The sequence below is a fragment of the Pempheris klunzingeri genome, chromosome 4 (assembly GCF_042242105.1).
Source record: "Pempheris klunzingeri isolate RE-2024b chromosome 4, fPemKlu1.hap1, whole genome shotgun sequence".
Classification (NCBI taxonomy): Eukaryota; Metazoa; Chordata; class Actinopteri; order Acropomatiformes; family Pempheridae; genus Pempheris; species Pempheris klunzingeri.
In genome coordinates, this window is record NC_092015.1 from 20,718,804 (window position 1) to 20,743,356 (window position 24,553).

General features: G+C 42.0%; 2 protein-coding genes across 2 annotated transcripts; one reads left to right on the top strand and one right to left on the bottom strand.

Annotated features, from left to right (window-relative positions):
* The first annotated feature begins 339 nt into the window (after positions 1–339).
* On the top strand, positions 340–5,046 carry siae (sialic acid acetylesterase). The gene is made up of 10 exons (XM_070828660.1): positions 340–398; positions 567–728; positions 1,751–1,905; positions 2,179–2,317; positions 2,524–2,692; positions 2,858–2,940; positions 3,025–3,158; positions 3,326–3,480; positions 3,948–4,134; positions 4,284–5,046. The coding sequence occupies exons 1-10, from the start codon at positions 344–346 to the stop codon at positions 4,539–4,541; spliced, it is 1,497 nt and encodes a 498-aa protein (XP_070684761.1). The 5' UTR covers positions 340–343; the 3' UTR covers positions 4,542–5,046.
* Positions 5,047–6,562: 1,516 nt separating this feature from the next.
* Positions 6,563–24,459, bottom strand: tbrg1 (transforming growth factor beta regulator 1). Its single transcript, XM_070829413.1, has 35 exons — positions 24,340–24,459; positions 23,300–23,553; positions 22,962–23,110; positions 22,700–22,825; positions 22,131–22,292; positions 21,907–22,018; positions 21,674–21,816; positions 21,298–21,454; positions 20,986–21,089; positions 19,017–19,066; positions 18,803–18,919; positions 18,593–18,720; positions 18,314–18,462; positions 17,991–18,116; positions 17,713–17,874; positions 17,166–17,343; positions 16,961–17,085; positions 16,697–16,862; positions 16,435–16,538; positions 15,690–15,785; positions 13,746–13,773; positions 13,550–13,573; positions 13,113–13,259; positions 12,625–12,670; positions 12,426–12,508; positions 12,233–12,269; positions 10,821–11,057; positions 10,547–10,617; positions 9,722–9,963; positions 9,491–9,627; positions 9,189–9,335; positions 8,942–9,039; positions 8,687–8,797; positions 8,217–8,362; positions 6,563–6,799 (listed from the first exon to the last, which is right to left on the bottom strand). Exons 1-35 carry the CDS (start codon positions 24,457–24,459, stop codon positions 6,711–6,713), a joined length of 4,371 nt encoding a protein of 1,456 aa, XP_070685514.1. The 3' UTR covers positions 6,563–6,710.
* Positions 24,460–24,553: the final 94 nt, after the last annotated feature.

The window sequence follows — 24,553 nt, forward strand, 5'->3', positions numbered from 1 at the left end:
AAATCTTAATAAAAACTGGCCCGACCTTGCAATCTTCTAGCTGGGAGGTCACCAGTGTGATGTGTCACTGACACATCGTCGCATCTTGCGTGCTTTTATTTTGAAGGCGTGCAGTCAGGCGCTTTTCTGGGTGACGTCACATAATCGATTAAAAAAAAACCCGGTTGTACCTTAAACCTGAGCAGAAGACTCACAGGTGTCACCGTCGTCTGGAAGCGTCGCTTTTTAAGTGTCCTTTGACATTTTGACAGGGGCCGTCACTGAGCATGTCAACTACGTTTCCTGACTTCGCCTGACATTTTGTTTTTTTAGCTTTTTTATAAACTCGGGTTGTGTCCGTGCCATGGCAGCGCTGCTGTGCGTTGTGTTTATACTTGTAGCATCCATTCACGACTCGGGTGAGCGGTCCGAAAACATGTATGCTAGCATTGACGTTTACTGACGGAGCTAGCTTCTGTTTCTTTGACACTTCCGTAATATTTTAAAAGAGAAACTAAAAGCTCCTCCTGTGTTTTAAGTGTTCACACTGTATGCCTACTAATGAAGGACACTGTTTGTGTGTTCAGCCGGGCAGCTGCGCTTTGCCTCCTACTATGGAGACCACATGGTGCTGCAGAGGGCTCCAGAGAAAGCTGTGCTGTGGGGTTACGGCCCCGAAGGTGCCTCAGTCACTGTGTACTTGTTAGGGTCGGTCGTGCAGAAGACATCACCAGTCCCCGTGACCAAAGGTGAGTACAGGTGGGGCGTTTATGCTGACACCCCTCAGGCTGAAGAGCCATTGAGGCCGAGCTGAGTGATCCTGGTCCTGAGACTTCATTCTTCTACCAGGACTTTTGTTGTGGAGTGACTGTCACTGTCAGGGTGTGGCCTGTAAAAAAAGTGGAAGTCTCAGAATTACTTTACTTCTCCTTTTTTTTTTTTTTTTTTTGCAGTAGGTGCAATGCATTTATGGTGTTTCGCAGTTTATTTATTTTATTTATTTAACAGGGACGGTACACATTAATGAACATTTCTGTAAATGTGCCAGTATTAGCGTAAGGAAGCTATTTTTCAACTGTTGTCCCTGGGCAAGGTGTAAAATACCAGCAGTTCACATTCATATACATAGTAGACACAATTAACCTTTAAAATATTAACAAAACATCTAGACCGACAATGGTGCATGGGCAGGTGATCATGCAGCACAAAGCATGACAGAAGACAAAATGAGGAGACATGAAAACAGAAGAAGACGACCTGCAGGGCTCTAGTGTGGACAGTGCTGATGCGATTTCAGCCAGTTTTTAAGTTCAGTCTTGAAAGTGTTGTATGCGGGGCATTCTCTTATGGGAAGGGGTCTGCTGTTCCAAATATTACCGCCCCTGACTGAAAGAACAGATTGTCCAAAGGTGGTGCGTCTGTAGGGCACGTCACAGTCTCCTCTGACCATAGACCGAGTGGCTCTGCCAGCAGCACGTTTTGGTTTAATAAAATCCATTAATGTTGGTGGGGCAAGTCCATATAGTATTTACTCAACTACGTTATTACTGTGCCTAAAATATAGGATGTACATGCTGCTTTTATCTACTTGCGCTTCCTAAATGAGCTAAAAGTCAAGTCAATTTTAACCACAAATCTGACCGCACGATCGCAAATCACAAGTTACCTCTCAGCCTGTTGAAAAGGATCAAAGGGTAAAAGCTGCCTCTATTCATTCGGCCGCTTTTTTATATTTTTACTACAGTCCACATACCAATGATTGCTTTTACAGGTACATGGCGAGTCACCCTTGACCCCGTCGAAGCAGGTGGTCCCTACATTGTGCTTGCAGCCACAGAGGACAGCACGGTGTCTCTGACAGATGTGCTGTTTGGAGATATTTGGCTGTGTGGCGGGCAGAGCAACATGTACTTTAAAATGTCAGAGGTAGGTCAAGTCTACAAACAAAAACCCTTTCACTTATATTACACACAGAATATTGGATTCAGTGTACGTCTGGTTTGGTGCGACAGAATGGGCTCTAAAGGACTGAATCAATGGCAGAAATATGACACCGGCAGAAACACAAACCTTAAAAGTCCGTCTATGGCTATAATGGTCAGAAATGTTACACTAACACATTAGTGGCAAGAAGCATTCTAGACTTTAAGAACTATCTGTTTGATGTGTATTTATTCATTTTATTGATCTATAAAATAGATTTTCAATGCATCAGAGGAGATGGCCCTTGCAGAAAAGTATCCTCACGTGAGGACTTTCATGGCAGCCTTGAAACAAAGCGAAACTGAGCTCACTGATTTGATTGGAGTGGAAATTCCATGGTCTGTGCCCACAAAAAGTAAGTCATGGATTTGCTTATTTATTCATGGGATTGTTTAAAGAATTGTTTGCAGCTTAACGTTTTTGGTTTGGGCTATTGAACTGCAACTGAGACACTTCTACATGCTGCGTAATAGACACTCATATATTCCATACATACGTGCCCAAATCCAGTCACAGCACGGGGGAAGTATTGTACTGTTTTAATGTGAATGTTATTTCCAGGAAAAGTGGCAGACTTCTCCGCAGTGTGCTGGCTCTTTGGACGTTACATGTTCGACATCCTGAAGTACCCGATCGGACTGGTGGAGTCCTGTTGGGGAGGCACGCCTGTCGAAGTCTGGTCATCTTCAAGAGCACTGAAGCAGTGTGGACTAGAGGAGAACGGCAACGGGTAAAGAAATGATTAAAATAAAAAAAACACTTCAGTTAACCTGCAGTCTGATATGTATTGATTTAGGATGCTTATCTCAGTTTACCATGTGCTGCAATGTTCTAACTTTTACCACTTGTACAGTAACTGCATTGTTGCTACTTCTTACATGCTAAAATCTCTCAGTCCTAAAGTAAATTCTATCCTGTGGAATTCAATGATCCACCCACTGCTCAACATGACCATCAAAGGAGCCCTCTGGTACCAAGGTGAGATTACCTGGAGGTATCAGATATTCGCTGTAGCCACATGTGCAATATATCATGTATCTATAAGGCTTCTCTGGTTTTCAGGTGAGGCAAATACACTCTATCATCAAGACCTGTACAACTGTTCCTTCCCTGCTATGATCGACGACTGGAGGATGTCGTTTCACGAGGGTTCAGGGGGGCAGACGGCTCTCGACTTCCCCTTTGGGTTTGTCCAGGTGCGCCAGTATTTTAGGGTATTTTAGGGTATTTAGCGGTGGCATCAAAGTAGACAGACTGGCCGACAGCAGTATCTGCTGTTACTCTGCCAATACGTAGGAAAAATAGACCATAGAAAGGTTTTGCTGTATTATAGATCTAATTCAGGATTTCTTTGTACTTGCAGCTGTCCACCGACATTAAAAACTCCACAGATGACTATTTTGCAGACATCCGCTGGCACCAGACGGCAGACGTTGGCTTTGTCCCGAACTCATTGATGCCAAGAACCTTCATGGCCGTGGCTATAGACTTGCCGGATCCAACCTCGCCTTTCGGCACGTAAGGATTGTGTTTTATACTTTATCCATAACGTGTTTACAGTACCATGGAGCATTAAACTTAGCTTTTGCAGCACTTGTACGGTGTGTGTGATTAACACATTGTATCACTCCAGGAACTGCAAATCCTAGAACTAACTTTGATGGGTGTGGTGTAGAGGAGCTCAGCTATTTGTGACTAGCATGGCAGGTTTGACCTGATAAATGAGTTTTTTTGCTCACACCTGTTCAAATGTGTGTGTGCTCTGGCTTCCAGTTAAGTCTTTGGATTGATTTAAGACCCATATACACACAGTAAATCCCCGGCATAATCTTCACATCAACAGACATGCTAGATGTACCGAGAAGTGACATACCAACCGGGAAACTGCTCGCTGTCGATGTGTATCTCTATGAAAAGTTTGCAGATATAATGATGTGACCTTCTTTTGTATATAAGTTAAAAAGTTAGTTTGTTTTTTGTTTCAGGATCCATCCCCGGGACAAGCAGGACGTAGCCTACAGACTGACGCTGGGAGCCAGGGCAGTGGCTTATAACGAGAAGGACGTGCACTTCCTCGGACCTTTCCCCAACCAAATCATGTCCTCTGAAATGTATATCAACATTACCTACGACCAGAAAGTCTCTGTCAAACCGTCTAAAGACGTCTTTGAGGTAAGGCTGGCAGCACAAAAACACTATTAAAGAACCATTAGATGTAGTTGATATTTGACCTGAGGAGTTCTAGAACAAACATTTGCTAAATAAATAAGCTCAGATTTTATTCCTCTTTTCATCCGCTTGCCTTCTTTTCTTTTGTCAAGATCTGCTGCTCAGGAATTAAGGCACCATGTGGGCCCAAGTCTAATTGGGTTCCAGCTCCCACCATGCAGTGGGATTCGACCTCTGTCCAGTTATCAGCCAATGTGTGTCCGCCTACTGATGTAGTAGCTGCCGTCCGATACGCATGGAGAGACTGGCCCTGTGACTTTAAAGCCTGTCCGATCTACTGCGCCAGTGGGGTTTTACCTGCACCTCCTTTTGTTTTCAGTCGCTATCCAGGCAAAAGACACCTTTGGTAAAGCTCCTGTCTGCTTTAAAAAGGCACTGATAAAGCATTTAACCATTCAATCTTGCAGGGATCAATATGTTTTTTTTTAATTTGTCAGTTTATTGATTTTTGCATTGTTCATTTAACTAAAACATCCCACAAACTGCTCAGCATAAACCACCATCTGTTATTCATGGTATCTGTATAAAAAGCTGATCTTAATGTGCTTTTAAACTCCTTTTAACCAGTTATCAAAGTTACTAAAGTGCCTTATCTCATCAGAATGCTAAATAATACCATTAGATTAATGCTGCTATGTAATGTCTTTCGTCTGAGCCACACTGTCTACCTCGCCGAACTGCCTCAGCTCACACGCGTGTGATGTGGCTGTTGCTTCTAATGCTAACCCTACGTTTCTACACTGAATCTGCCTTTGGTAATGACATCAAATAGAAGCCATGTTAACAAATGATGAAATTCTGTCCAATGCTAGAGGCTTTTATTTTGAAATCGGTACAGGGGTTGTTGAGTTTAAAGAAATGTGACATATTCTACAGGTAAAGACATCAAAACTATTGCGGAAATATGTGAGACGCCAAATGTCTACATGTGTGAGCTGTACCTGAGCCGGGCTACTTGTGTGGGTTTTATGGCTGCTCTAGTCTGCGGCGCCAAAATAAAAAGTGAGACATTCACACGCTGCTCAAGTAGGCAGTGTGTCCCAGGCATTGGGTTGGCAAGTTTGGCAGAACACTGTGGCAAATAAATACATATATTTTTCATTACTGTTTATGCTGGACACAATCTTTATTATGGCAACTTCTGCCAATAACTGTTGGACTGTATTAATGTAGAAAAGCATGAGAGATATGTTTTTATTTGGAAAAACACTGAATCACAAATGAGTCCTATCATGATTTGCACAAATAAATGAAAATCAAAATGATGTGGGTGTGGTAACATTCAAAGTCAATGCTTGTAGTTCGTACAACAGAAGTGCAATGAAGTTGATGATAATTTACTGTTTGAACTAGAAACTATTTAAAGGCAAGGTCTGCACCTTATATTTGAAGCACTCTTTATTATATTGGTTGAAATTCTCCACACCAATCAATAAATGAAATAGTTTTCTTAGACAAAAGACTAATGAGCTCGTCCAATCATTACTCCCGCTGTGGGCGCACACATCGCCCATGACTGGAGTCTTCCACACGGCTAAAGCCTGCGAGCTAGTCGCACAAGAATGGCAGAGAAAGTGTGGCCGAAGTTTAACTCACAGCTCAGCTACAGACTTTAGTAGCCCTCGGTTACCTGCACAAAGCACACACCAACAAGGGACGCTGCTGGCCGTGACAGACTGTTGAATAATCTTACAGCCCCTGAGCCCAGTGAGCAGTCACTACGAGCTAACGGTAACGTTACATTACATTTTGCTTGTGTTTATATGATTGTGATATTCAACAGAGTTGTTCACTTCTTAGACTAAAGAACTAAGAGAGGCCGTCCGTTAGAGGTTGTGTACTGAACGAATAAGGGACCTGGCAGTGATGGCCGGTCTTCTCTTCACGATCATGGGCACGTGTGTTGTGGAGGAGTGGCTTTGGAGGGAAGCCTGAAGGGAGGGGGTGGGATATTTGTGGTTAAATATTTTTCAGAATTGAAATGGTCGTGCTAGTTTCTCCAACGTTGCAGACTCTGCCTTTTGTGTTTTTCATTCATTGTAATTTTTAGTGTACTAACAGTTCAGTGCCAAACCCTGTGTATGGGAAAGCATAATAACCTGTTTTTCTGTGTAAATCAGGTCACCCTAATTACATTTTAAACATAATGTCAACTGGAAGTCAGTTTCTAAAACCCAACACTGATGTTCACATGTACAGTACAAAAGGCAATTGTTGATAGAGGCGTTAGCTTTACATCGCTATTGACACATTAAGTACAAGGCTAACTTACCAGCCACATCCAGTATATTAGCATCAACAGTGCTAGCACACATCCCCAGCACTGCTGCCTGGGACTTGCTAGAAGATAACATACAATAAATAACACAGGGTTGAGTTACTATGTGCCTCCATTTTCTGAATTACTGAACCAGGAAGAAAGAAAAAAAAAAAGAGGAAACCTAGGCCTTGAACGTAAGAATGAAAGTTCATCAGGATCACTATCATGGATGACCTTGATTTCAGTGGCGCTTTCAGAATCAGGAGCTGAAATATGAGGTAGAGGGCTTCATGGTGGGGGAGGCCAGGTGGTGCTGGTGAGAGGAGCTGGGAGACTGCGGCGTCTGTCCTGAGGTAAGACAGATGGATAAACAGAGTCAGTCAGTCATCATGTCGGCGTTGGAAAATGCATGAGATGACAAAAATAGGTATTTTTGGTAATACTGTTCTTACTTACCAGGGCTCTAGACTGCATTTTTGTTTTTATGTGTGTGTTTGACTAGAAATGTCATATGGTATTAAAAAAAGTATTAAAGTATTAGCATCAAAATGTAGTTGTGTGCCAAAAGTACACATTATTATGCAAGATTTCATTTCATTTCAGAAGAATATATATTATTGGATTCTAATTATTGAAGTAAAAGTACGGCAAAATACTTAAGTCCAGTGCTTAACTAAATGTACTGCTATAGCCGTTCCCATGGTCGCTGTTCTCTAGTAAATTCAACAGGAAATAACTTATTATGTCAGCCACTGCTCGAGGCACATCAATCTTTACATCAGTGCAAAACTAGGTCACGAAAGTTATGACAATCATTCATCAGAAAGCAAGGTCATTGATTAATACCATGCTGTACCAAAATAAGCGAGCAACTGAAAAAGTCGGTAGCACCAGTGCTCCCAGTGGAAGAGTTATTCTAGAGCCCTGCATACTGTGACTGCTGTGGGGAAGTACGCTTTCAATTTTCAGCTAACCTGGTAACTTACATATGACACATTATGTACTGCAGAGGTCTGGAGGAGTTGGTGGTGGGGTAAGGAGCTTGGGTTTTTCACACACACGCTCCAGAAGAGCAAAGTATAACTGAGCAGCTTCACTGATTTGCTTAGACATTTTGATGACGTTTTTTTTTCCCCACCAAGGAATTCTTAGCTGTGGCCTCCTGTCCAGCTGTTGAACCTAAAGGCTACCACGGTTCTTACATATTTCATGGGCAAACCAGCTCTGATGCATTGTTGCATGTACAGTACATGCAACAATCAATGTCCTGTTAATGTAAGAAAACACGACATAGTTAATATCATAGACTGTGTATAAGAAGTAGCCATGGCAACAGTGATGTCACCCAGTGGTCTGGACTGCCGGTTGGAGGCCTGAGGTTTGGCATTTTGTCTGTCGGCATCTTGGTTTTGACATTCATTCCGCAAAAAACCCCTCCTCTGATTGGTTGGGTTTAGGAACGACCTTGCTTCTGATTGGTTGGCAGTCCTGCTCTAAAGCTCACCCTACTTTATTGTCTATTTTACTCTAGATGGGACATAATTTACTAAATAAACGTCATGCTGTGTTGAAGAAGACCTGAAACTAGCCACTGAGACCATCGCCTCATTAGGAAAGTATCGCCCCCTTCTGGCATTAGAAAGAATGTAGGTTTAAAGGGCATCACTTTTCAGACCTACGCCCACTTCTTTTATAGTCTATGATAAATATACAGTAAAGCCAAGCTAGAAACATCACCAATATGAAAAACTGATACTTAACCAACCTGTTATGTGCTCTGTCTTGATGTTCTCATCAAAGCCCTGGTGTCTCTGGTAGGCCTCAAAGTTAACTGAGGCATCGTCCTCTGATAGGCTGTGAGGAACCTGGCCATCACCGGGGCGACACACGTCGAAACGGATCCATCGGTAGCTGAATAAACATAAGACATATTTATTAAGAAAGCTTAACTCCTAGTGAATGTAAGCTGGCTTCTAAGTGAAACTATTTAATATCATGCTTTTCATTTCATATCTAAATGACTCATCTGTAAAATTCCCCTTTAGTCCCTGGCTGGGAAGGAAAACCATTAATGTGGAGTAGTGCCAAAGAAACAGAACCAGAACAGTCCAGCCAGTTTTTGTCAAGTCTCTGCTTTTCCAACTCAACAATTAAAGTCTAAAACCAAATGAAAACAGAAAAGTAGTGCATATTGTGCATTTTAGCTGATAATGTATATTCAGGGAGTTCATTTACTTGCTACATTTGCGCGCTCCAGGACAACTCTGGATGAGATTCTGGATGGTGGGGTGTGAGAAGCCAAAGAAGTCGGCTCCTGATGGCACGATGGGCACCACAGGCTTTGAACTAAGAGGAGGAAATGTTATACAGTTATATTCAAACATGAGACCTCAAACACCAGACCATAAAACCTTTGTGTTGTTTGTTCATTTACGCCAAATACCCCAATCAACCACAATCAATTCAAGCCTTTGGGGCGAACTTTGGTACCTGACAGCTGCGATGGCCTTAAGTAGATTGGAGTGGCACGTCAGGGCAGAGGAGGCCACGATGGCATTCTGAGGATCTTCTTCAGGCACAATCTCAAACTGGGGGGGGGGGGCAATATTGGATTATATAATATTGCATGTGTAAAGTTTATTCAAAGCAATTAAATGCCATTCATGCCATTTACAGCTGAATATCTTTATTCTCGTTTATTTTCTTTGAATATCATAACAAAAATCTGTGTGTGTACCTGTGGACCTGCTCCCCCATCCTTGATTTGGCAGGTGTAGAGGCACTGCTGGTCAGGGTTTTTCATGCTGGCAAAGACTCGTGTGCTGCAGAAGCCCACTGGGTAGATGGCACACTGATCATGGAACAACATTCTGTCTGTGATGATCTGGAGAACAGAAGTTTGTATTCGGTACAAAGCATTCAGTGGTTAGCGTCAACTTTTACAGAGGCTTTCACTTTGTACTTAATATTTATTCATTGAAGCACCATCTGAAGTGAACACGGTGATAATAGAGCGATGACACGTGACCAGACACTGACCTCTCCCAGACTGTAGACTGTTAAACCTCCTAATACGATGGGGAAAACAGGACGACCAGATGAGTCCAGAGGGATGGGCTGCACCAGCTTCCGAGACCCGTCTGTCAGCTTTCTCTTCTTGGACATCTTCTTTGGAACTAATGAAACACAAGAGACTAAAATGACGCGTCTTGAAAGGTGAATGTAAACCATTCAAGTTCCGACTGTATACAATACGACCACAGCACTCACGTTCCTCCTTTCCATTTTCCCTGCCTCGCTCTTTCCTCTCCTTCTTGGGTTTTTTAAGAGGTCCCTCTTCCCCTGTTGACACCACCGACGCCAGGTTGTGCCCCCCAGAAAGCCCTGAGGCCCCTCCAGGACCTGAGGTCAATGCCACAGGCGGCACAGGTGGATGAGAGCTTGAGCTTGGTGTTGGCACCATCTCCCCCTCTGACAAAGACTGGTACTGCAACAGTGACTTCAGCAAAAACCTGAGAAGAAAAAAATGAATTTGAATGTGAAAGCATCACTTGGGTTTTTAGGAGGCAGTGATGTGATACATGTGCAGAAAAAAAATCCTCTGACTAACATGAATCCACAACATTCAGCATCGCATCCATCATGTATCTTGCTATAGAGGAGGGTCTGTCTGTTCTTTATCATTTTCAACAATCATATTGTCAGACCAACTAGGTGGGTGTCTAACTGGGAAGCCAAGGTAGCGCAGTGTGAAGCTGAAATGTTAAAGACACCATTTAAAGAAAACATTTTGCAGGTTTTGATTTCTTCAATATGGCCACTGCAAATACCACTTCTCCAAAATGGCGGCCTCAGATGTGTGTGTGTGTGTGTGTGTGTATATCTCAAGGACCGCTCATCCAACCGACTTCAAACTTAGCAGATGTTCTGCTGAGGACCTACAGGACTGCAGTGTTGAGTGCAAAGTCGATCAGATGAGCAATTTTTATCCAGAAGGCATGCAGCACTTCTGGGGGCCGAGCAATCAGCCCACTCCAAATGGGCACCGCACTAGTAAGAATAAATTATAAGAATAGCCGAAAACTGCGTACACACCTCCGCTCCTCCTTTGCTCTCAAAAACTTCTCTTCTAAGTGGGCGACTTCATCACAGAGAGCTGCATTCTCCTGTGGGTAAAACAGTATTAGGATACAGATCATTTAAGATCTGAACTGGTACTGAGAGTGAATTCTATAAAAAAAAAAAAAAAAAACAATAATGATTTTAAAATTTGACACAATCACTATTTACAATATCATACAAGATATGCATGATGTTAAATCTACAGCAAAACTAGTCATAGCTTTTTAATAATCAACTTTTCACTCACAAATATCATGGCACGGGCCACTTTGCGCAGTCTAAGGTACTTCAGTCGGTACTTCTCGTTATGGGTTTTTCGCGGACCTCTCTTCATCTTGGTCTTATGTTCTGAAGAACTGGTGGGGGACGGGAAGGCGGGCGCCGAGGCACCCGAGCCAGAACTGGACATGGTGTTCTGCTGCGGAGAGCCGAGGAAAGACTGTGCAGTGAAGGCCTGCAGGGCCTGCTGCCGCTCCTCATCAGTCTGTGAGGAAACAGAGGCGGGAGAGAGACAGCACAGAGGTCTGTTCGTGTGTTCCAGCGGGACCCGAGGCTAATGCTTGTGTTGCCTTCAGAATGATGGGTGAAAATAAAATATATAGACGGTAAAATAACACAGATGAAGCTCACACTCAAACTGCTGCATGACAAACAATGAAGGTTTCTGAAAATAAAATATGCATAAGTGAAATTATTTCTACTCTAAATTCATCTCAGAACGTCTCTGGGAGGATTTCTCTCTTATATCCCTTTTTTTTTTCACACTGAAACACAGATCCAGGAATAAATGCGTCCTTACCAGGTGTGCATTAGTCAAAATTAGTTGTCCAACATGGCTCCACTGCTCACTAACACTGCTAAACTTTGGAGCTCAGGAGCACTGTTAACTATATCAGATTTCCTTTAAGATGCTGCTCCTTGCATTAGCTTCTAATAGAAAATAAAAGCAGATGAAATTACACCATATTATCAGATTGCCAGGTAGCACTGAATCTCTGCTGCAAAAAAAACCCCCTGCACCTTCCACTTTTAATGATGTTGAAAATGTAATATTAACCGAACTAAACGCCTGGACCCAGATCTTGTGTGAGCAGCATATATCACAGACCAATAGTCTAGCACAACAGGACAAATGCATTGTCAGTATCCCATAACATATTGGGGTTTTGTGTGGCATTAGTGTCCCATATAACTCACCAGCAGTGCAAAGACTCCGTTTCTGTTCTCAATCCTCTTGAATCTCCTGCTGCCTTTTTGTGTCTGAAACATAATGTGAGACTGAGGCCAATACATGAGGCTGGAAAAGCCAGATTTGATTCCCCAAAAAGCTGGAGGTCAATTTAGATTAGTTCCACCACTGTTATATAGGGCATGTTCAAGGCTTCTGCATCTGAGCGCAGTGCATCCTTTGTTCTGATAACAGCGCACAAGTGTCTGCCTCTTTTGAAAATTAGGTCAAAATAAGGTAAAAAAATAAATAAATAAATAAAAAAGCAGGATGGAAAAACATGAAGACAGGAAAAAAAATAGTAAAGGAAATACAGATGGTGTATGTCCTGTATCAGCTGAGTTCACACACATGCTAAATGGAGGTGCAAGTTATTCTAATCAACAGCAGAGGCTGCTGTCAGACTGAGTCTTCAACATCCTCCTCCTTACCTCGCGATACATGACGGCCTCCAGGCTCGACTTTGCACTGCCGTGGAGAGAAAAAACAAGATAAGCAGAGTCCTTGCGTGGATTCAGGGGCAAGTTTGCAGCATTTTCATGAAACTGAGTCAAACATTAAATTTAAACTGTTCGGCTTAACATGTGAGCACATGGCAAGAAGATGTGTAGTAAATTTAAGCACTTGGATTGAACAAGTCCCCTGTCGATGATTCTCTGTTTAATCTCCTTTATGTGCATGGGACGTCCAGCTTCCTCCAGCACGATCTACATGTGAAGAACGAGACCCAAAAAAAATCCCCCCAACTAACGTCACTGCTGTTGATTATGGGAAATATCATCAGTGACACCAAACTGAAATATAAAGCAGAAATGGCAGATACCTGTGCAGCATCGAGCCACGTGAGGTTTGGTTTCTCTGCAATTTCACTAGGTGGTTCGCTGCGAACAGAAAAAGTTTAGCATCATCCAGTGTATTATTATTATTATTATTATTATCATAATTATTATTATTATTATTATCATTATTTTATTTTCTGGCACTTTTAGAACACAAGAAAGACATAAATCATGTTGGCAACTGCGAATACTGTGTCATCATTTTGAATTCAACGTGTGTGATCGCTTGATACCAAATGCTGTGACTCAAATGATGCACAACCATCACAAAGCATTTCTGCGCTGTTGACTGAGTGCGATATTAAATCATAATATTGAACCTGATTTGCACCGTGATTCCCTGTGAGCACAGAATTCTACATCTACATGGTTGGCATGTATTAAATCTTGTACAGAGTTGTTTTCTACATCTGTAAGTCGCTGCTGGGCGTTTCTAAAGTATGGCACTGTAATAACACGACTGAGAAATCACTGAACTTTCAACAACCTCTCCAGAGTTTCAGTGGTCCCAGACAGACTTGCAATGCTGTCCAGGGCAGGAAACAGAGAGTAGTTCCCCTGTCCATCAGCCTCCATCTCTGACTCAAAAGTGTTGAGTGACTCCATAGGAGACTGGGGCCTGTGGAGAGAAGTAACAGCTTATCTCTTTCTGTCTGCAGGTGCCTCCTGCACTGAGTCAGATTACAGTAGCAATACTGTGACCACCACACACACAGAGAGAGAGAGAGAGAGAGAGAGAGAGAGAGAGAGATCTGCACATTCTGTTACAGTACAGCGTTAGCTAGCTAACACTTGCTAATTGCTCACGACTGTTAATAGCGTACCATACAAGATTACTAGTCAGCTTGAAGCTAATACAAACACACGGACACACAGACACACACCTCAGTGAAACTGCAGCAAACCCACCCTTCTTTCAGTTTGTGCTCTGGACTGTTTGTTCCCGTGCGTCACCCGGAACCTTCAGTCTTCTTCATCGCATCGTTGCTGACGCAAACCAGCCAGCAGCATCCTCCGCTGTGATAAAGCTAGACTGTGGAGCTGTGTGTAGGAGGGAGGTCTCGACAATATGTATGAAAGGGTGAGTCTAGACGGAAAAACATACGTGTCGATAAAGGAGATCAACAGAGGAACTGAAGTCCGTGGCACGCACCGGACATGATTACAGCGAGCACTACAACCGGATATCCGGTGCAGTCTTGTCTTAAAGCGTTTGGACTCAGTAGTGGGAAGTTAGTAAATGACACGTTTGACAGTAAAAGAGGGCTCAGCTGAAGGTCAACAAGATGCTGCGATCCTGAATTCAGTTTAACCCTTTAGAAACCTGTGAAAAAATGATTTATTAAAGTTGTTCTTGTGTGTATGTCTGCATGATTTCTAAACTTTTCTCTTTATTGTCCCTAAATTTTGCCCATATTTAATGAAATGACTCCTCGGACACTGAAAACTCCACGGGTGATTTTACTAACATTACTAAAATTTACTGATTTACATTTGATTTTAACATTGAATGCAGCATGTAACAATCACTCTAAAGTTCTTGTTGTTTTTCATAACTGCTATGTGTATGTAACCTGGTGGGCACGAGTATATTCACAAAAACACACTTTCTTTGATTACATCTTCCTCTTTCTGGCACCTGCAGTTTTTCCAAACATTAGCCTTTCTCCCCTCATCAAGCGTTAGTGGGAAATGTCCTGTTTGCATGGTTGTTTTATGTGCAGAGAGCAACAACCTAGCCTAGACTTGACATAAGTCATTTTCCTGCTGGTTATATAGGGGTACCCTGTTGCAGGCTGGGATGCATATATGCACCCAAGTCCGTGGTGAACTTTGCATAAGCTTTATGAGCAATGCGACAGGAATTATCAATTAGGTATGAGGAATTAATCTCCAGATGCAAGATATTTGAATCAAAAATGTGTACGTTTCTTATGCTCAGTATGAATGAAGCATAATCACACTTTCAGAAATTATCTTAAGACTAAGTTCAAGTGTACGTCTGAACGAGGCCCCTGGTCTGGACAGTCCACAGACCTCACTGTGGGCAGTTCTCTACTGAGGTGATTCTAAATGACACAAGTTGATAGTCTGTTCTGAGGATTAACTAGACTTAATTGTTTTTGTCAAACTTCCTGGGCAAATAAAACCAAAGCAATCTTAATGTAATATATTTTATTGTTTGGGCGTACCAATGCTTTAAAGCTCCCCTATTCTTGTTGATTGTATCATCTGCAGTTGATCACCTCATTGGTTTGTTTAATGTCTCAACCAGGATTCGAGTGTGTGCACATTAAACTATAAAATCCTTAATTTGTCTATGTTCATGAAAACAATAGTGACTCAGCTCTCTTTCTTTATTGGATCTTCTCTTATGTGGCTAAAGTTGAGCTAAACAAGCCCTGTGGTCCTAATTCTTAAATTGCAGCATTCAGGCAAAAGGCAGAAGTGTTTCACAATGTAACAGTGTAGTCATGATCAAGAACAACTAATGGCTTAAAGTGTTTGCTAACTTTTTACCGTGTAACCCATGTTGGTGTATAGGCAAATAAGAATATTCTGCAAATTAGGCCCTGTTATGGCTGAAGGGGACAGAGACATTGCAGGGCAGCTCAGTATAACTCCATTTAACCATTTATTTGTGGGAAAGGTTCACAAGACAACTTTTAAACCCTTATTTTACCCCTAAAAGTGTCTTTATAGCTTCACTGAAATGGGTAAACATCTCTCAGCAAATACCCTCACCATAAGTACATTCCTTTTCAATTTCCATGCAGAAAAAATGACACAGATGCATTTTAAAGCAGGTCAAAGATTCTTTACAGAATTGATCCACTGATAATCACTCACTGACCTTTGCCTCAGTTTGACTGTTATTTGCTAACCAGACAAGATGGAGTTAGACTACAAAACAACATCTGTCTCTGAGGGCTCTTCCCCAAATCATAGAAATATATAATGCTGTTATTTATGTGAGATATGCATGCTAACTGCAGTTACGCCGTGGACAAAGACAGCTGTGTCGTTGTTTCTGTGAGTTCTCAGTAACAGTTGAGCCAGCCGTAGTTGAGTAGCACACGCATCACTCTCCTGTATGGCAGGTAGTACTCACTCTGCCTGGGACCATCTGAGAAATATAGATAGCCTGTGGGAGGGAAGATTCATTTAGTATACAATTGAACTAAAGACACTAAGGCAAGCTTTAAGGCCAACAATGACATATTACAAATAATTTCTAAGAACCTTGTAAGTTGACTGTAGTAGAAGTTGTTGTCAAATCAAATCTGTTGCCTATTTATACATGCAGTATATACGGAGCAAGCTCTGTTTTGGTAATATATCTGGCTCTTTAGCTGCAAAATGCTCCACCATATTCACTAGCTAGTCCCTTATTTGTCAGCCAAGCTTTTTTTTGTTGTTGAAAACAGCTATTGTGGCATTAAGAGTGCATCTAAATAAGTTGTGGGCCATAAAACCAAAACAGTGACTGGAAATACCACTAAATAGTGTGGAAATTCTCTGTGAGCTAGCCACTCTATGGGTTTGAAATCTTTTGTATTACACAGTCATTTGATCAGTTGTTATAGGAATAGTTTGATGCCCAGCCAAGAAATAGTCCCCTTCATGACTTGGACAGAGCCAGGCTCTTTCTATCTTTATGCTAATCTCTCACATGTCCACTTAGGAACAGACAGAGAGTCAGAATGAGCCTCTCATCTAACTCTAAGCAGTAGTGTCAAACTGTTCCTTTTATAAAAAAATAAATACTGATTATGATCATCATTATTTCTCACCATAATTCTCGAAAGCTGCATCTACTTTGGAGCCTATGCCAGGGAAGTCCTGAGTGATGTATCGTGGGTATCCGGAGTCCATTTGGTTTCTGCCCTCATCATAGCTGCAAAAGAGAAAAGACAGAGTATTAACAGATGCTTTGTAGGTATGTAGCAGTATCCAATGAATATGTGTGTCTGTTATTTTTATCTACTACAGAAGAACAGGGACATGCTATGTTCATAACAGAATAAACTTGACTTGATCATGACCAACACTCACCTCCAATACTGGTTATTCACAAAAATTAGTGTTTTTCTAGTAGTTGACACATAAACAGCTGCGTCCACCTTACTGACTGAAGAGGGAAGGCCGAGGTTGGTGACTGGCTTCGGATAACCTGGAATGATTGTCTTTCCATAAGCCTTTATGCCCCAGTATTTATTACCTGTAGAGAAACAGTTTTAGGTTATTATATCATCTGTATAGCTTCATAGTGCTCATTGAATTCAACATTCAAACCCAGCAAAACTCAATGAATATTACCTTCAAAGAAATAAACCACATCCTTGTATGGGACTTCAAAGGCAGCGTCGACATAATTGATTCTTGACCATTTTGTGCTTACTTTAGTGAGACGGATTCCCTGGAAACTCTTCCTCCAATAGTATCTGGTAAGGGTTTTGAATTGAAATGTAAAGATATGTTTTTCACACCTAAACAAGAAAACCATCACATATTCAAACTGTACCCGTTTTTGAAGAAGTACAAGTCCCCCCTAATGGAGGTTGCAGCATCAAACACCAGCCCGCGGCTGCACTGCTCATCTCGGGGGTTGCTGGGCACAGGGTCTGGACCCTCTGTTGGGTCATCTGGCTCTGGGCTAGGAGTGGGTTTAGGTTTTGGTGCGGGCACTGGTGTACGGCTGCCTGAAAGCATTAGGAAAATAAAAAAAGGTCTAAATTACAGCCTTCAGTCATCATAATACAAATGACTGGCATAGAAACACAACGGTTGGGATCAAAATCAGTCTGACCATCAAGCATTTGCACCACACTGAATATAAAATGGATCCAGTTTAGGTTTCATGCTGTTGAATGGAAGTTTAAAGTTGCAAACTAGATAGAATATGAATAAAACATTCTGTCTTGCAGTTTAGATAAACCCAAATTTGAAGCTCAAAAATTCAGCTTTTCTTTGCAATATCTGGACTGGATATTTTAATTGAAGATTGTCTCATGTTTGTCAAATCTGCCATTAGTGTGAATCATGATGTGGAATCTGATGTTTTGCCTTACCATAAAGGGCTTGAACCCCACGCCTGTCATCATCTGGCAGCCTGTAACCGTTTGTGTTGACGTATTGATAGGTGGGGAACATAAGTGCACGTCTGTCCCTGGAGTGATCCAGGCCCAGAGCGTGGCCAAACTCATGGGCCGCCACCAGGAGCAGATTCACACCTCAACACAGCAGTTACAGTGAAGTAAGTCAGATATATTGTATTTTAAATCCAGAGCATGTGCTTATGGCTGCAGCTATTGGAAGTGCAATACAGGGAGCTGCACAGATTATCTACCTCTTTGGGTAAGAGTCCAGGTTTCATCATCATCGAAATGTGTGTCCCCTCCCTGACCCTGCCCAGGGGAGTTCGCATGAGCCAAGACTCCACCCCTCCCGTCAAAAGGGTAAAAGTCCCCGTGATCTGCCAGAGGACAAAGAAGATAAGGCAATCCAAAATTTAAGGCTGTAAGCAAAGAAACAATGATGTCTAAGAAAGCTAACATGCTAAACAATGAAGGGCTATGTCAGTCAGTCCACCACTTTGTCCCACAGAACCTCTTGCATGGGCTTGTTCAGGCTCAGGTGTGTTTAAAAACCTGCTGTTTAATCCAGACTCACATCCGCCCTTGAAGAGGATCATGATGTCCGCAGTGCCGCTGCGGATCTGTTTGAAGTTCAGGGGGATGACGTCGCTGTAGAGCTTAAAGGCCTGAGCAATGGTTGCATCCACCTGTGTCTGCGACAGATCTGGAGTGTACTGAGTGATCCTGTGCAAATCATATTCATGTATACAGCATGTTGTTATCACTGGCAGCAGCATCGTCTTTGGGTGATGTTTATATATTCAACCAGGAAAAATACACTGGCAGTATTAACACGCATTTAAATTCAACTTACCTGTATGTGATTAGACTTTTGCTCCATTTGGGTCTCCCAGGGAAGTGTCCATATCGACTGATGTCTGACACACCACACCTGGGTGCCTTCATCACCTCTACAGTCTCATTGTTCAAGACACCAGTCACCTGGTGGTCAGATGACGATATGAGGCGATATATGTCTTTGATTACAAGAGGCCAAGTAAATTCTTTGATTGATTGTAATTACCTCCAAGCCAAAGAAAGCCTGCATCGCCTGAAGATCCAGACTGAAGGAGTCTTTAGTGATGCTTCGCACTGAGGAGTTTGTCATCCCAACGTCCGCGTAGAACTGAGAGAGGTATTCCTAATACCAGGAGCAGACAGATGATTCCTATTTGTATCCATCCTATTATTTGTATCCATCGTTTCCTAGTGCAGCTAAGATACATGTACTGCATTACCTCAGCCAGGTCTTCGTCCACTGGTGAAACAGTTGGAGCAATGGTGGGTGCTGCGTAACACAGGGTTATACATCCCAGCAACACCATCCAGATATTAGCAAGAAACATCTTGTTGAAATGTTTCCTTCTCTCCAGCCCTCCTCCTCTTATAAAGGCAGCCTGGGGTGTGTATTGATCTGATCAGAGCAGAATGCGTAGTGTCCAGAGTACGCAGTGTGCTAAATGTTAAGACATGCTCTCGTGCTAGAGGGGCAGGGGGAGTAAATAGTGGCCCCTCTGATAGTGGCCCCACAGTGGGAGGAGACAATGAGATCTATTTAAGTTCACTGATGAAACATACGTGAAGCAGTTTAATTGTGTTTTCTTCTATCACCACCTTAGTCATTTAGCCTTTTAGTTAGATGCTTTCATCCCACCTTTATGATTTACCTTCTGATAAGCGTGTATCGTTAGTCACGTGCACACAGAGCAGTAAAGGCACGAGCACCGACTACATTTACTGTACCGACATGTAGTTTATCAGCCCAAACTGACAAATTGAAACATGAACAAATGACAAAACTGTCACCTGCATAGCAACAAACTTTTTGGAGTTCTGTTGTACTTTTTGATAACCTTTTGTGTACTTTGACCACAGTGGAGTTTGGTGGGCAAACATGTGCATTATGGGTGCAGTTAACTCATGTCACATGACATTATTTTGGAGTGTTGAGGTCCAGTAACTGAAGTGTTACTGGAAAAGTGCTCTACTTACTGTAATACAATTCTTGTACTTATGTGTTTATGCAACTTTATACTTCAGCGTGAAATATTGTACATTTTACTCCCCTGCATGTATGACCCAATAGTATATAAAGCAGCACTGCAACCAGCTGCAGCATTAAAATGCTGCTTACACTGTATATTAAAGCACCTTCAGTAACAATCATCATGTGTGATCAACAATAACACTGACTGAGGCCACATTAAGCATTAAGTAATAAGTAGTTTCACTTAAGTTGGATTTTAAATGCAGTACTGTTACTTGTAATGGAGTATTTGTAAGTTGCATAATTATGGGGCTTTTACTTGAGTAAAGAATTTGAATACAAGGATGAAACAACAGTGATGTACAAAAGCATCTGAGATTTATGGACTAAAGTTACATTTTATTGAGTTGTTTTTAAAAAAGACACATACTGTTACTGCATATTCAGATTTCTAAATATAGTAATGTTGACTCTCGCATCCTCAAGTACATCAAGGTATATTTTCCAAGGGGTGTTTGTAGGCTGAATTAAATGTACATTTTGAAAGCATATCTGAGTAAATTAAATCCACAATAAAAAAAAAAAAGACACGCTTGATATTCACATTGTAAGTCAGTATTTTACATCATTGCACTTAAGATGTATTAGTGCCATTGAACCCAAGAAGACGTCAGAGATGTAATTTACATATAGCTTTACGCATACCCCAAACATATTACCCATAACAGTGCAGTCACATACTATACTGTGCACAGTCTTACATGATTTGATAGCCTTTAAAGGACGTATTCTCAGTAACTTTACCACCACTCTATCGACTGTATCAACATCCTAGCCAAGAATTTGCTGAAATTACATTAACCACCCGGTTTCGTTTGAAGTCATACTGGTAGGATTTTGTCCCACTGAAGAGGAAGATGCTACCTGTCAACAGAACATCATACAAACAAGTGTGTTATCTCCTCGTGGCGTTCCAAAACATATCAGATGAAATGTGAACGACAAAGTTTGAGTTACACATTGTTCTAAAACTGGGACAAATGGTGTTTTCAGTATAAAAGCGCTTCCAGTGCGGTAAACCCCACCCGTTTACCACCTAAACACGGTAAAAACAAGAAATTACAACTTCTATTTCAGTGGTACTCTATTTGTGTCCTGCTGCTCAGGTCCACGTTATACAAAGTTCATGACCATAAAGCGTGACGGTTTTGCTCTTTTACCATGTAACTTAAAGGCAGCGTCGACCCTTCTGGGGATTCCAGGCCAGTCTGTTTGGATCAGCCTGGGGAAGCCGGGGTCCATCCTTCTCCTGCTCTCATCATACCTGACGTTGGATCATTCAAATACATTCATTTGCACAGCACTCTTCACATATAATGTTTTTTTCTGGTCAGATAATATTTTTGCCTTTGAATGGACATCTACATTGTAGATAATGTACTTTTCCAGTTGACAATGTTCACGTCTTTTTCCATGTAAAACTATATGACTTTAACGGACACTTTAACGTGAAGTAAGCTGGTGTCAGTTACCTGTAGTAAACCTCTCCTGTGAAGAAGACTGTTTTTCCATATTCACTGACATGCACGGCAGCGTCAACCTGTCTGACTCTGGAGGAGAAGCCGTACTCATAGATGGAGCCAGCATGACTTCTCGTCTTAAGCTGCTGAACCACCCAGTACTTATGACCTGGAAAAACACAGCCGTGTCACTGCATTTTGGGACACTATGAAAAACAGCAACATACCACAATCACTGCCAAACTCAATGAGGCTCTTGCATGAACTGCAACACTTAAGTTGCACAAGGCTGTAATTTGGGTGCAACATTGTGTTCTCCTACTGGAAATCCAGCCTTGTCATGCTGACAAGGCCTAAGTGATGCTTTGCAGACTGCCCATTACTCTACCAGTGAATATGTACGCCACGCCTTTGGCAGGCATGTCATAAGCGGCATCAATGTGAGAAGTGATGCTCGGTAAATATGTGCTGCTGTGGCTCTCTCTCAGGCGATTCCAATAAGCTGCCCGTGTTGTTCTCATCCACATGTGCCTAGGATGAAACAATAGGCAGACTCTGTTTCAACTCAAACATACTGAAGCACTTTTGCAATCATTTAATGTAATTTAAAACATATTGTACCTGTTTTTAAAGAAAACAATCTCATTTCCAATTATAACTGCTGCATCCAAAGTAAAGCTGGGGTCACACTTTTTGGGGACTGGCTGTATTTCCTCTTTACTTGTGGGTTTTCCTAACAAACATTGGAGCAGAAAGCATTAAATATGTCTTTGAACATTACTATGCACTGTTCTCTGATCGTTTTAATTCAAACAATCATTCCACATTTGTAATTTGTTCCTCACCATACAACGTTTGGATCCCGAGGACATCATCCTTGGATAGAGAGTACTGTGTGCTGCTGTGAGATCGATAATTGGGGTACATGATAGCAGAGGGGTCTTTGGAGTGAGTCAAACCTAGAGAGTGGCCAAGCTCATGAGCCGCAACGGCGAACAGGCTGTAACCTGAAATACAGCCACAGACAAGTGTTACTTATAACACCAATTAGAGGTAAATTGACACAGGATCACACTGGAAATTGTCTGTGGGTTTGAAACTCCCAGGAAAGATCCACTTCTGACGACGCCACAGTGATGAAATCACAGCAGGTGTTTTCCCTCCAGCTGCCACAGGCACATGAAACACCTGCTGTGCCCTGGCTTTGAACGTACACAGAGAAAATAAACGTATTCTTTACTTAAGTTAAGGCAGAATATTCTAGAATCTCAACAAGCGTACGTATGAAAGGCAAAGACTGCGCTGCAAAAGGATTCAGATTCTTCGCTTACAGGATCTTTTTTTTTTTAAATGTTTCATTCGCTGTCTAATGATGTTGTTTCTCAGAACTGCAAACTTGTTTTGACTGACAGACCTCGCCTCCCCGCTGTCCATGTTTCATCCTCATCAAAGTGCACGTCTCCTCCTATTCCTTCTCCCGGCTGAAAGGCATGAGCCAGCACACCCCGGGGTCCATCAAAGGGAAAGAAATCTCCATGAGCTGCAAGAGAAAAGACACTTCTTCGCACTATGAATTAGACAGGGCTTAAAAATCTTTCTGGCATTATTAGCTATAATCAGGCACTCAGTTTTGAGTGCAACCAACATAATAACTCAGAAGTGCTTTACAGATTTACTTCTGCGGGCGAAGGAGAAGACTATATCAGCTTTGCCGTGGTTGACTTTGATAAACCTCAGCGGTGTAGCATCGCTCCACATCTTCAGGGCTAAACGGAAGGACTTTTCCACTTCCTCTCTCGTCATGTCAGGAGTGTATTTGGCAACCCTGCACGCCATCGCCACAGACACATACACACACTTTCATGAGGCAGTGGGAGCAACAAGTTCCATAGTGACTGCTACAGTAACATATCCACTGCTTACATTTTATACAATGTAAGCTTGTAATCAGTAAAAACAGTAAAAGCATGATTAGAACATAAGCATGTTTCTGAGTTGGCACAGAACATCTCACATGTATGTGATGGTGTTGCTCTTCCATCTGGGCTTTGTAGGGTAGAAGCTGAAGTTTTCAACGTCTGGAACACCGCACCTCGGCTCCCTCATCACATCCAGGGTATGAGGGTCCAGACGACCCGTCACTCCCAGACCAAAGAAGTTTTGCATTTCTCTGATCTTCTCCTCCGTGGCTGACGTGGACCTGAGCCTTCGTCCCGACACTCTGCCTCCGTCTGTGGGGTTCAGGCTGTAAAACCTCCTGAGGTAGCCCTGTTGTTGAAGGGAGTTCCGATCTGAGGCTTAGCTTTTATGAAAAGACCTCTAAAATATACCTGCAAATGGTGTCGTAGAGTTTTGAATCCACATTTTAAAAGACACCGTATGGGCATGTGTACACTTATAGTGGACAAAGATTAGAGTTTTGCATATTCTGCGCTGAAATCTGATGATATGGGTGAAATATAAAAAAGCTGACAAACAACCAATCAGATCTAAATGACTTTCACACAGGGGATGTTATTTGTGACAAAGGTAAGAAAACACCTGCATTATGTCGTAGGTACCACTTTATAATGGAGCCAAACAAATCAAACACACACAATATAACCTTTTCAAGTAAAAGGGAGGACACAAAACATTGCTTGGTTACAGTCTGGAATGGTTTCACGTAAAGGTTTCTGCAGAACAAACTAAAAATCCTAAATGTACCAGCACCAGCATTTCTAACCATTTAACGCCAAGTGTATCATATTTGATACATGAGTTTTTGAGACCTCTACATCATCAGTGTGATATTTTCTTGTGTTTTATATGTGTTTTAGATGTTTTGTTTGTTTAAGATAAACAAACGGAGCAATAAATTGCACAAAAATGCCAGATGTAGCAAAAATGATACAAATGAAGACTTTTTAAACTTTAAAATTATTATTTGTTTTGTTATTTGTCAGAAGGTTCAATAAACACTCCAGTTTTCTAAAAAAAAATGAATTTTCTGGCAATTATTTCATGGTTCAGGCATTAAAGGGCTAATATAAAGACAGTCGTCCTCCCACAAACCTCAGCCAGCTCCGCATCCTCAGGCCTGAGCCGCTGATTCTGATCAATGGGTAGAGTCCAAACGATTTCCGCTAACATCAGTGAGCCCAAAACAGGTATCCACAGCGAGAACAGCTCCATGTTTTAAATGCACGTTTCCACCAAGCTTTGCATTTTTTATATGGGAGCTCCCTCTGGGTTGTTGAGCAATCACATGGCCCTAAAGCATACAATC